The sequence below is a fragment of the Salvelinus namaycush genome, chromosome 4 (genome assembly GCF_016432855.1).
Source record: "Salvelinus namaycush isolate Seneca chromosome 4, SaNama_1.0, whole genome shotgun sequence".
In the NCBI taxonomy this organism is placed as follows: Eukaryota; Metazoa; Chordata; class Actinopteri; order Salmoniformes; family Salmonidae; genus Salvelinus; species Salvelinus namaycush.
Window position 1 is genome coordinate 57,534,755 of NC_052310.1, and position 13,550 is coordinate 57,548,304.

Here is a 13,550-nt window from a genome sequence, read left to right on the forward strand (position 1 = left end):
AGGACTCTGACCTTGAGAAACAAGATTCTCTGTTCTGATGAAACCAAGATTGAACTCTTTGTCCTGAATGCCACGCGTCACGTCTGGAGGAAACCTGGCACCATCTCTACGGTGAAGCATGGTGGTGGCAGCATCATGCTGCACCATCTCTATGGTGAAGCATGGTGGTGGCAGCATCATGCTGTGGGGATGTTTTTCAGCGGCAGGGACAGGGAGACTAGTCAGGATTGAGGGAAAGATCGGATCGAACATCTCTGGAGAGACCTGAAAATAGCTGTGCAGCGATGCTCTCCATCCAACCTGACAGAGCTTGAGAGGATCTGCAGAGAATAATGGGAGAAACTCCCCAAATACAGGTAGGTGTGCCAAGCTTGTAGCATCATACCGAAGAAGACTCTAGGCTGTAATCGCTGCCAAAGGTGCTTCAACAAAGTACTCAGTAAAGGGTCTGAATACTTATGTAAATGTGATATTTAAGTTTTGTTTTGTTTTTTTACAAAATTAAAAAAAAAAAATGTTTTTGCTTTGTCATTATGAGGTATTGTGTGTGGATTGATGTGGGGGGAAAAAATATTTAATGCATTTTAGAATAAGGCTGTAACATAACAGAATTTAGAAAAAGTCAAGTGGTCTGAATACATTTGGAATGCTTATGCAATTAGTATATTTGAGTTATTTAATTTCTATCGATCAATTTTTATTTATTTAATTGAAATCTTCCACTTTGACAGAATATTTTCTGTAGATTGTTGACAAAAAAAATACATTTTTATCTTACTTTGTAACAATAAAATGTGAAGAAATCCAAGGGTTATGAATACTTTTGCAAGGCACTGTAGTTTCAGTGCCAATAATGAGTTCAAGTATAGTACTTTCTGAATTCCTGTTCAGAAGAGTGCAGAGAAAGTTGACAATGATGACGATAGTTTATTCCACATAACAAAACATGCACAGCTGAGGCATGCTTCCTGAGAGTAAACTTTTTCATATCTCAAGAAAATATACTTAAATACACTTTTTTGAAAGTATACTTAACTTAAATGTCCACATAATATATTTCAAGTGCACTTTCAAAAACGCATGAGCTCAAACATTTGCATATTACCAGCATACTTTTCTGCATGTGAAGTTTTGATTTATAATCGGATATTGTTCCTCATATTTAACTTATTCAAATGTTTTGATGTTCATTTTCAAACTGAATAATGGTGTAATTTTAATTACACATTTAATTTTATTGAAATGTGAACTTATTACCGTAATATGAATAACTAAAGCGTGAAATGCGCATGGTGCACAGTTATCAAAAGTGGTATTCGTAAATTGTTGGTCCAGCTACAACTGCTTTGTAAATCGCATGTTGACATTGGTTGAGAAGATGCCTTGGACAATTAAGGTAACATTTACATGGCTAATTACGATAGCTGATGTGCTTAATTAGTATGACTGTATTTGTAAAAGTATACTTGAAATACAATATAAATATTTTTTTAAAGAAAATACAGGAATTGTATTTCAAATAACATTTTAGTATAATTCTAATTTATGAGAAATATACGTAATATTTACCTGAGGTGTATTTGAAGTATATTTGTTTTTGCTCTTTATCTATACTAAGACAATACTTAAGTACAAAAAAGTGTCCCAATTTAGATAATTATAAGTGTGTTTAATATACTTAAATGCTCATAAAATACAAATAAAATTGACAATGCAATATATGTATTTAAAATGGTTCCAATTTAGATTCTTTTAAATGTACTTAAAATGCAAAAAAAATATATGATTAATGTATATTTAAAAAATTTGAATAATCCCGCTTGCGGTCCCTCATGATAGTGTGTTTTTGCAGTGTATTTGGTATGTTCGGTTCTTGTTGAAGTATCTAAAGTCATTGCCACTTTTCCCTTTTAGTTTCAAAGCTCAATGTGCAGAATTGACTAATCCTGGAAAACAGGGAAAGAGACAGCAGGATAGTACAATAAAGTGTGAGGTTTACTCTGTTGTCAACACTGTCAAAACTCATGTTTGCTGCTCATATTTTATCGACAAGTAGTAGAGTATACAGAATTTACCAGCAAATATTTGAAATGAAGGTTCAATTGGTGAAGTAATGCTCTTAAATTGTTAGCAGACAAAGCCAAGCAAAGCTACTGAGACCAATCCACTTAACATCTATTCCCACTACATGCTACACATACCCTCTGTGTGTAACGGTCGTCATAGTCGTTCTCCTCCTCAGACGAGGAGGAGCATGGATCGGACCAACACGCGGAGTGGTTAGTGTTCATAATGATTTAATGTAACAAAACTGAACACTGAATTACAAAACAAATAAACGAAGTGCAGAAACCTATACAGTACCGTGTGGTGAAAAACACAAACACGGAAACAAACACCCACAACACACACGTGAAACCCAGGCTGCCTAAGTATGATTCTCAATCAGGGACAACGATTGACAGCTGCCTCTGATTGAGAATCATACCCGGCCGAACACAAACATCCCAACATAGAAAATCACACATAGACAAACCCACCCAACTCACGCCCTGACCAACTAAATAAATACAAGACAAAAGAAAACAGGTCAGGAACGTGACACTGTGATAATACTGCTCCCTCTTCCCTTCTAATGCAGCTCCATGTGGCTACAACATGACAGCTCAGAATGGCACCATATTCTCGCCTGAATACCCAAATGAGTACCCTAACTCACAGGACTGCACCTGGCTTATCATCGTGCCACATGGACATGGCATTTACATCAACTTCACCCTGCTTCAGACAGAGCCTGTCACGGATTACATTGCTGTATGGTAAGGGACTAATGGTTTTCACAACACCCGTCGGTTAATCCATTGGCTGATATGTATTTTCGGTGGAGAACTACCATTTACGTCACAGCATAGGAAGACTCAGAGTTATACTAAGAATACAGGAAACAAATAATCATATTACTGTACAGTACATGTTGCCTTAACTCCCTTTACTAGTGAAGATGCACTTGAATGTCACAATAGAATAATCTGCAGCACTCGAGAGTGGATTAAAACACTGTATATCAATGGGGAAAATACACACTTTTTGCCACAATACAGACCTCTGAGTTATATAAGTTACTACTATTCAAAGCCATTAAAAGAGGCCAGTAGTCAGTAAAGCCATATTTTTTTTGCTTTTTCATTCAACAGTGTGTAATTTAATGCTTTCATCTGAAAGTGAGCACAAATATTGCTATAGATTTGAGAACAAATCAATTCAGCCAAGACACACTGAAATGCTGGACATTATTGCACTCTTTAACGTGTGCATTATAAATGTAATGCATTTTCAATGCCTTCTGGTCTCTTCCAGGGATGGCCCTGAGCAGAGCTACCCACAACTTGGGATTTTCAGTGGTAATACAGCGCTAGAGTCAGCCTACAGTTCTTTCAATCAGGTCCTTATCAAGTTTCACAGTGACTTCTCCACAAGTGGATTCTTTGTCCTCAATTTCCATGGTTAGTTTCTCTTCCAAATCAAACATGTTGTAGCTAAAATGCAATACTGTTAAGGCTTGCTGAATACCTGTTTAAAAATATATCAGAAATAAAGTATTCTCATGTTTTTACTATGAGATTGGGTAAGTGTAGTACATTTTAGTGTTGCAGTTTGTATTTATATATCCCTTTTATTTGTTGTATAACCTATCCCTTGTGGGTGACATTTGATTATGATGTTTTTCAAATGGATAAAATGATAGTGTGAAATAATGTGATTTGAGGGATAATTTTTCTATGTTGTAGCCATAATTTGCAAACAGTTTTTGGCAAAATACTTATTATTTCTTTCTCTCCTCCAGCCTATCGTCTGAAGAAATGCCCACCTCCCCCAACAGTGGAAGAAGCTGAAATAGTATATGAAGATCAAGATTATGAAATAGGTTAGTGTGAACCAGGGAGATGATAAACTGGGTTATCCACATATTCATCATTTATTACTATCAGTGGAACGCCAGGCAGTGATCCGCTACTTGTTTCAGTTCAACATGTTCCTATGTTACTTTGAATCAAAGAGGGTTTACTGTACCATGGTAGTGTGTGATCCTCATTTTTGCTCAGGGTTGAAGGGGAAATATAATTGAAATGTGTTACATACATATTGTCACCAATGCTGCAGTTTTTAGACAACCATGTTAGGGTAATAACCAGTGTTGTAGTATTCAAGACCAGTCTCGGTCTCGAGTCCAGTCTCGAGACACATATTGAGTGTCTCGGTCTTGTCTCGGTGTCAGATACATTTTTACTTGGTCTCGGACAATGAGGACTTGTCATTTCTTGCTGAGACCAACCGAGACTAGCGGTGTGAAAGATTCAGAATTATCAGCTCCCATTCAGTCAGCCCATTAAACCTCTTTGCCAGACGAAATATCCACACTCCTTCATGACTATCTTATTGCCTATTGAAACCTGGGCTTACTACTTTACTCGTAACATTACTGTCCTTTACTTTCGTTGAAAAATATTCTCAAACTTTGTCGCGCAAATCAGAATTTCCTTGATTTGCTGGTAGGGAAGAGCGGGGGACATTGTTTGGAAGTTGCACGCTCATTATTAGTAAGGGGAGACCGGGGGAAGTTGTAACATGGCTTTTTATCTATTATAGACCTGTTCGGGTTAGTGGTAATTTATGAGTGGCTCTCTATTTGACCTCAGCATGCTTTTTCTCACCATTCTGAATGTCTAAAGAATCCATGTTGTTCTGAAGTATGAACACAGAAATACTGGACATTTTGACCTCTTAATATGGTGACGATTTGACACAATTACAATTACAACCATGGTCTTGAATTGGACTCACATTGTTCTGGTCTTGACTTGGTCTCGGACCCCTCGCCCCCCCCTCCCGGTCTCGGTCTTGACTCGGCCTCGCCCCACCCTCCGATCTTGGTCTTGACTCTGACTTTATTTGCTCCAGTCTTGAATCGGTCTCGCTTTACGGTAGGTGGTCTCGAACACAACACTGGTTATTACACAGGCTGTTGTGTAATATAACATTTGTTATGCCTCTAGAGACAATACCCTTAATATCCAATGTAGGTTTCCATCAGACGTTGATAATGTCACATCTGCTATAAGACGTATTAAATAATTATTTTGTCCAGGAGACATTGTGAAGTATCGCTGCTTCCCTGGATTTACCCTGGTAGGCAACAGTGAGCTTACCTGTAAACTCAACTCTCATCTCCAGTTTGAGAGTCCTCCGCCTACTTGTGAAGGTAAGAGAATGTTCTGACCAGAATATTTGGATTATTATTATTTTATTTTTTTCTTGGAAAGGAAAGTTATAACAGGAGGTGAACTTTCAGCTCAGATAGTTCCAATAAATGATTTATGTTATCTGCTTTTACAAGCATGGCAGTTTGCTGCCCTTTGACATTCTATGCAAATCTATGCACATTTCCCCCCGAATACAACAGGTGTAGACCTTACAGTGAAATGCTTACTTACCGAGATCCTTGTTCCCTTGCATCCTTGTGATGACTCCGTTATACTACAGTATTAGTATGCATTGTTCCAAGGTGTGTATCACCCTGTTAAAAAACGAACACCCCTTTTTTGTCATGGTAGTGCACTGCTGCTAGAGCCTGTGTCTCTTTGTAATCAGAGTCACAGATTTAATGGCTTATTCATACATATAATTTCTAATTATAGTGCCAACGCGATGACACAGATGGGAGGCAGCACTATGGCTCTATTAAAGCACAGCACAAAGCACTACCAAGCCTTTTTTGGGGAGATAGAGAAGCAGAGCAGTTTCCTTGAATTTTGTAATTCCATAATGGAGCTAAGCAGCTATGGTCCATTCGGTTTGTTTTCATTATTATTTGCCCACATTGTAGAATATGAAAATGTTAAATCCATTCACATTCTTTATTGTCGTAGATCATTAACCCTAAGCTCATTTTGATTTGCAACCTGAAGAGGTTCACAAGAACTACAGTTGAGGTGATAAAGATGTGTACTGTAGCAACAATTACCTTTTTCTCATGAGTAATTTTTGTCTGCTTGTGTTTGTTGTGCTTTTAGCCCAGTGTCCTGCAAATGAAGAACGCGCCTTCTCATCTGGGGTTATCCTTAGTCCAGGTTTCCCTAAAAACTACCCCAACTCTCAGACCTGCTCCTGGGTCATCAGAGTTCAACCTGCGTACACTATTTCCATCTTCGTGGAGATGTTTCAGAGTGAGAAGCAGTTCGACGAACTTGAGATCTTTGACGGTAGTTTCCTTTTCCAACAGCCAACTAAGTCACATGCATTGGTTTTTTTGTGCAGTTTTCAAATGTTTATCTAATGTCAGCGATGTGTGATTTAAAAAAAAATATTCCACGACGAGCACTGTAATGTTTTAGTGTTTATTTTTATCCGTTAGGACCATCTGGCCAGAGCCCTTTGCTGGTGGCCCTTAGTGGAAATCACTCCACACAGTTAAACTTTACAAGCAAGACCAACCACCTTTACCTGAGATGGTCCACTGATCATGCAACCAGCAAAAGAGGGTTCAAAATCCGATACACAGGTTTGTAGTGCATAACCATATGTTTCCTTTTGCGATAAGACATATGTTTCACAATTGCTTTGGGGATGCCTACAGCATTGCATCAATTTTTATAAGGACTGACTGTTATGTTTCAAGACAACTTCTACCCCCATGCCATCAGACTGCTAAATAGCCATATGACTGCTAAATAGTTAGTTAATGTTTACCTGGACTATCTTCACTGACCCTATCTTGCATTGACTCTATGCACACTCACAATACTACAGTATATACTGTATAGAGACTTTATACACACACACTACACTGACACTCACATAAAACTCACACACATTTACATACACACAAACGTATACTGACAATACAAACACAACACAAACACACTTAAACAAACACACACACACACTTTTACACTCATAATTTGCTGCTGCTACTCAGTTCTTTATTTTACTCTTATTATTATCTATGCTGATGCCTAGTCACTTTACCCTGCCTTCATGTACATACAGTATCTACTTCAAATACCTCATACTGCTGCACATTGATCTGGTACTGGTACTCCCTGTTTATAGCATCTTGTGCATTTTATTCCTCTTGTGTTATTTTAAATTTTTAATGATAATTGTTTTACTCTGCATCGTTGGAAAGGGCTTGTAAGCAAGCATTTCACATTTAAGTCTACACCTGTTGTATTCAGCACGTGACAAATCCAATTTGATTTGATTTGATGAATTCTAAAACATTTGAACTACAGTACATTCAAAATGGGGGAAAAGCACCATAGCCTTTTCCTCTTGTATGGGTGTCAGAGAATATTATACACCATCCTCTGTCCTCTGAGGCAGTTGCTTTGGATCCAATTTAGGTCAAAGAGTGTGAGGAAGTCAGACCTTTCCAAGTTAGCCCTCATTAGGCTGGGCCCAGACATGTATACCTGTAGGGATCCTTTTGCAAGTCCTCCATAATAGAGGTCAAAGATCGCATAATGAATTTGGCTGAATAACTGCCATGTCCAGTGACTCAAACAGACATTTCCACCAATGACCAAACATGATATATAGCTCACAAAGCCCAGTGGCCATGATTACTTTCCATTTATTTTCTCTCCCTCTGCCTTTTCTGTCACTTTTCTGCTCTCTATTCATTTTAGTCGATCCTTTTGCCATTCCAGCCCCTGTGCTGGTTATTATTCCAGTTCGTTTCCACGTTTCCCTATTTTTTCAATTTGCCATCCCTTGTGCTGTGGAGAAAAAAGGCGTGATTCGGGGTAAAAAATGGTTACATTGCATTGAGGCCTGACGTGTCAGAATGAGTGATGGTTTCTGAAGGCTTCAGAATGGCTACCACGGTGCCGTCAGACTGTGTAAAAGGCTTTTTAAATAATGCAGGGATGTTGAACACAGACAGGGTAATACACCTCTGCTTGATCTTTACAAAACTGCTTTGGGAGCAAAGAAGTCTTTACCCAGCCAGGGGATTTTTTCCCTTCGTCTTTAACAGTCCATTGGGCATTCATCAAAGTAAATTAGAATGATATGCTGCCTGGAGTTTTAACATGTGGTCTAATCACCCAGAACCTAGACTCAACCATTTAGCCCGATTAATGGTTTTAATTTAGGGCAGGGGATTTTGAGAATTCTGGAAAATACTTATGTAATGTCATGTTATACTAATGTAATGTAATGTAAAGTACTAATATATATGTAATATAAAGTACTAATGTATATGTAGCGTATGCCGTTAATAATTTAGATGGTGGCATGATATAGAAACACTTAAAATGCTCTTTCTTTTCAATGTAGCTCCTTATTGTAGCATTAATGAGCCACCTGGAAATGGAGGGGTGCTTAATCGAACAAGAGAGCGCCCAGGAAGCAAGCTGCAGTACTATTGTTATGCTGGCTACAGGCTAGTGGGCCCCAGAAATTCCACCTGCCGGTTGCATCGGAATGGGCTGTATCATTGGGATGCCCCAGCTCCACTATGTCAAGGTATGCAGAGCTGCGAATTACATTTACTGACTTGAGGGGGATTCACTTTAATCTTATGTCTGGGGGCTCCCTCGTGTCAGAATGTGGAGATGTGTTTGTGTCTGCACAAATCTGGAGGAGTTGTGACTCATTGTCTTTCTCCATTTATTTTTCTCTTTCTCTTCAACATAGCAGGCTACAATTCATTAATATTTCCTAATATCATACTGTAGCTAGAAAATATATTATAATGAGTCTTCTAACAAACTTTGTTCAGAAGTATATCATTGACAGTTATGTAACTGACCCTTTTTCTATTATGTTAATTAGTGTGACAGCCTGTTGCTTTAAGCAAAGGAGATGTATATTTGCATAAAGGAATAGAGGATAAGTTGGAGCTAATTACTTCTGGGGGTTGTATCTGTACATGCCTGTTTAAGAGCATGCAAGGCAATTATCTCTTTAAAAGGTACTGTGTCCCCTCATTTGTGGTAAACTACAGGTGGGTAAGTAGCGTACAAAACAATAGAACTGTTTGTTATTCTCACTAAACCTGATTGTAAATTATAATTTGATTAGATGAGATTGATTGTTCCATTTGCACAGTATTCTGAACATGGTATTTGAATGGTAAATGTGTGTTTAAGCAAATGAATGCCACAATCTTCAAGGGAAATATCTGGTTTCCATAGTACCCTAACAGTTGGAACATACACACTTTGCTTACTTACTCTTTATCCCCTTTGAGATATAATGCCACTATAGTCAGAACACTTCACGTTATACCCTTTTATTAGAAGTGGCCATAGTGTCCACTAATTATGTGCCATAATTTCTGTAAGTGCTGAGAGTAATCCATGCAGCTGAGGTCATCGTTTGATAAGTATCATATTAATATTTTAATGTCTTTCCATCGGCAGCTTTATCTTGTGGAATCCCTGAGTCTCCTGCCAATGGTTCATTCCATGGTTTCCAGTACACAGTGGGAAGCAAAGTGAATTACCAGTGCAATGAAGGGTACAGGATGGAGACAAGTCTCCCCACAAGCACCGTCTGTCTAGAGAATGGGACATGGAGCAACGCTGCACACCCACCTCTTTGTTTACGTGAGAAAAATAACCTTTGTTTCTATGCCAACAGTATGATAAATTCCCCTGCCTCATTGAGCCACTGCAGTCAATGCAGGTCTCATTAATGTTCTCCTTAGAGAGTAATGTGGAGCAGGTAACGGCTGAGATGAGAGCAATAATGACTAGATTTTTGCAGTTAAGCACTCACAAAAAACAACTGGTAGGATGCAACCCGCCCCCTCAGGTCTGCATTATCAGAAACACACTAAGCAATCATGTTGGAGTCATTTTGGGACATGACTGTATAAATTACATTTTAATACCTGAATGAATGTGATGTATGTGAATACAGTATATATAACATACTTTTATACTCATTATATTTTATATCATAAAGTGCTTTGGCATTTCTCAGTTTTAACAATAGATACTGGACAGATTGATAATGCAGATAAGGCTTTTAGAATATTACATCGGCAAATATGGAGAAGGAAATGGAGAAATGTTTCTCTGTCATGTCTGGCTTTTTGAGTGTGTTCTATTAAATCTGGCATGTTCTCTCTCCCCCCACAGCGATCCAGTGCCCTTACATTGAGAGCATGCTCTCAGAACACATGGTGTGGCGGCTGATCTCGGGGTCACTGAATGAATTTGGATCTCAGATAATGCTGAGCTGCACTCCTGGCTTCTACCTGGGAGGCAGGAGGACCATCAAGTGCTTAGCTAATGGAACCTGGGCTGGAATCCAGGAGAGGTCTACCTGCAAGAGTAAGATACAGACTGTACATCTACCACCAGGCTGCACTGCTTAGAGTTCTGTAAAAATAATAGGAAATAATAATAATAGTTATAATAATAGTTGACATTTTGAGTATTAATAGTACCTTGTTCTAATTACTGAGAGCAATTTCATTGTCTGGCCAGAGCTGTTATTCACACTGGCAGTTAACACGTCTGAAATCCTTCCTCTTTGTGGCTCCCAGTGTATTTCTGGACGGATGCATTCATAATCTGCAGGATCTGGTGTGGGAGCTGGGAAGTCACAAGGCAGTATCCAATCATTTGTTTTGGTCACAGCCCTCCCTATTTCCTCTGCATAGACGTGCTGAGTAAACAATAAACTGTAGTGGCGATGAAGTAATCAGGGAAATACGGTCCGGCTAATTAGAGGTCAGAGGGAGAAGATAAATATTCTGATTAGCGGGGACTTAATATGTTTACATGCCATGGTGAACATTGTAACGGTTTTGACTTGAGGTTATAGTTTGCAGGGGTGCCAGGTAGGTTGTGCCTACCAGAGAAAACAGTGAATGAGTCCCGTCTGGTCCGTCAAGTCTACACCAATACAAAGGACTCATGTAAAAGTCAGGATGGACATACACTTTTCATAAACCCTTAAAACATTGGAAATAACTTCAAAACAATTGTATTCTTTTGCGTGGGTTGTATTACCAACATAAATGATCACACACATAATAATTTAACAAACAACTAGCTCTGGTTCCTCAAGAAAAGTCCCGTACCTCAGGCCTAAAAGAGTCCAGCCCGGTAAATGAGTTAAGTGAACTCAAGTGAACTTATTCACGCAATGTTTGGCCATTCATAAAGTGTAGCGTAAACCCAGTCTCAATCATACAATCAGAATGTCAAACTCTTTTACCACACAACCATAAAGAGTATCAAATCTCAGTAAGTCTTCAACTACAACTGACCACATAAATCATCACGGTATACATCACACTAAAACAAATGTAATACCGTATGCAAAATAGTTGTCGTCAATCGGTCAGTTAGACAATCCAACCCGCCAACAGATCTCCAGCAGAGAAAGGCCACGAAGAACCAGAGGAGAGCAACTGAGATGTGTAGTCCAAAGGAAGCAATGAGTGGATCCGATCCTGGTTAAACTTGAGACAAGGCTACAAAGCACACTTTTAAATACAACAAAACAAACGGAGTAAAGAACCTTCGGAACTGAGGGTTGAACACATCCTCGTTCGCACCACCATCACAACCCCCTTTTGCGCAGCTGATGCTGCCTATTTCATTGGGAATTAAAGGGGAAGCGTTGAGACAGTTCAGACAAATTCAGAGCCGTCACAACATGCAAAGGTACATTGGTCTTGGCTTTGATTGGGTGCGTCTAGGAGCCCCTGATATTTTCTTATCATTCCATGAGTGCCTTTTTTACAGGGAAGACAATATGCTGAATGAGTACTCATTTGTATGTATAGCCAATGCACTTACATACTCGGTTTAGCGCCTCTTTTTATTCATGTGGTGAACCAGACTGTATTTGAATTGAAAGAAGGTGAATACACACAGTGATCCACAGGGCAATGCTCTGCATAGTTCATCAAAAGTTCACCCTCTTTAGTCATTCCACTTGAATCTAGTAGACAAACAAATAAGCACAATGTAGCATACATTAGAACGATATGACAAAACAGAAAGAGGGGTAATATACAGTATAATGTCTGTTGGCATAATGGCCAGCAATGTGTGTTTACATAAGGTAGTTGCATATTCAAATTATTGTAACATTTACAGGTAATTTGTTAGGGCTGAATCAATCAGCTGCTGTAAGACACGTTTCACTTCCCCATTTAGTGTTCTAGAACAAATACACAATACTCTGCATACCTTTCATCCAGGATATCTAGTAACTAGATCAAAATGATTCGCTAATCATTCCTCATTGTGGAATTTGTTTCCACTCAGGCACAGTGGCGTGCAACCAAGTATAACCCAGTCTCTGATTGTCTGTGTCACTTCCAGTTATCTCGTGTGGGGACCTCCCCTCTCCTCCCTATGGCAACAAGATAGGAACCCTGATTACGTTTGGCGCCACAGCGATCTTCATGTGTAATACGGGCTACACACTGGTTGGGTCACATGTGAGGGAATGTGGGGCCAACGGGCTCTGGAGTGGAGTGGAAACCAAGTGTCTTGGTACAGTATAAATGGTTTTCTAATGCTTAAGTTTTCTTTCTTTTCTCATCCTGGACGAGCCCCAAAATTGTATCATCCTGGACAAGTCCCCAAGTTTATGTTCTTGTAAGACCCCCAAATGGGCTAGCACATCTTTATGGTTTTCACATCATTATGCCAGAAACTCATTAAGATTTCTCAGGTTACAGTTGTGTTTACAGTTTCAAACTCTTGAAGGTCATGATTTCTCTTCAATTACCAGCGTCCCAAATTTTATGTAGGGAACTTTTTATATTGATAATTCTATCCATGAGATTGAGACTATTTTACGTTTTATCTAACTGAAAATATTATGCAAATATTTGGTTTATTCTCCCTTCTAGCTGGCCACTGTGACTCCCCTGATCCAATCATCAATGGTCATATCAGTGGAGATGGCTCCAGTTATCGTGACACTGTTGTCTATCAGTGCAACCTGGGCTTTCGCCTTATTGGAACATCGGTTCGGATCTGTCAACAGGACCACAGATGGTCTGGACAAGCTCCTGTTTGTGTTCGTAAGTGCAATAACTTTAGTTTTTTTAATTGTTCCTATCGATTCTCCCTTAACAATCAGAGATGTACAGGAATTCTCCACCTTCAGGTGGTGGGCTGATGCTTAAAAATGTGAAGCTGATCGATCCTTGTCAAGGGAGGAGCTGATTTTTTTTTTATATGACAGTAAAACATTCTTATGATGACTGTAACATTTGTTGTCACCTTCAGTTCTTGCACACTTTCTCATAAAAAGTATACTTCAACACTGTCTTCTCAGGCAAATTTGCCAAACTGCTGAACTTGGAACCAATCAGAACTCCCGTATATTCCCCACGTGACGAAGGCAGCCAATAGCCTGCTTCTATATAAGATGTAAACGCAGCCTCACGTGTGTGATGAAATAAGATAAATATCTTGAGTGCACTTAAAATATTCCACTGGGCACAGACTTCAATTCAATGTTTTCAGTATTCCATGTTGGTTCAATGTAATTTCATTGAAATG

General features: G+C 39.0%; 1 protein-coding gene across 1 annotated transcript in view; it reads left to right on the plus strand.

Annotated features, from left to right (window-relative positions):
* The window catches only part of LOC120045932 (CUB and sushi domain-containing protein 1-like), a 346,822-nt gene that overhangs the window by 296,740 nt on the left and 36,532 nt on the right, over window positions 1-13,550 (plus strand). The window contains exons 43-53 of the mRNA XM_038990858.1: window positions 2,642-2,819; window positions 3,358-3,503; window positions 3,845-3,925; window positions 5,147-5,260; window positions 6,072-6,260; window positions 6,413-6,559; window positions 8,341-8,529; window positions 9,429-9,614; window positions 10,152-10,346; window positions 12,357-12,530; window positions 12,893-13,066. Coding sequence (XP_038846786.1) covers window positions 2,642-2,819; window positions 3,358-3,503; window positions 3,845-3,925; window positions 5,147-5,260; window positions 6,072-6,260; window positions 6,413-6,559; window positions 8,341-8,529; window positions 9,429-9,614; window positions 10,152-10,346; window positions 12,357-12,530; window positions 12,893-13,066 — 1,773 coding nt within the window. The remainder of the gene's footprint in view (window positions 1-2,641; window positions 2,820-3,357; window positions 3,504-3,844; window positions 3,926-5,146; window positions 5,261-6,071; window positions 6,261-6,412; window positions 6,560-8,340; window positions 8,530-9,428; window positions 9,615-10,151; window positions 10,347-12,356; window positions 12,531-12,892; window positions 13,067-13,550) is intronic.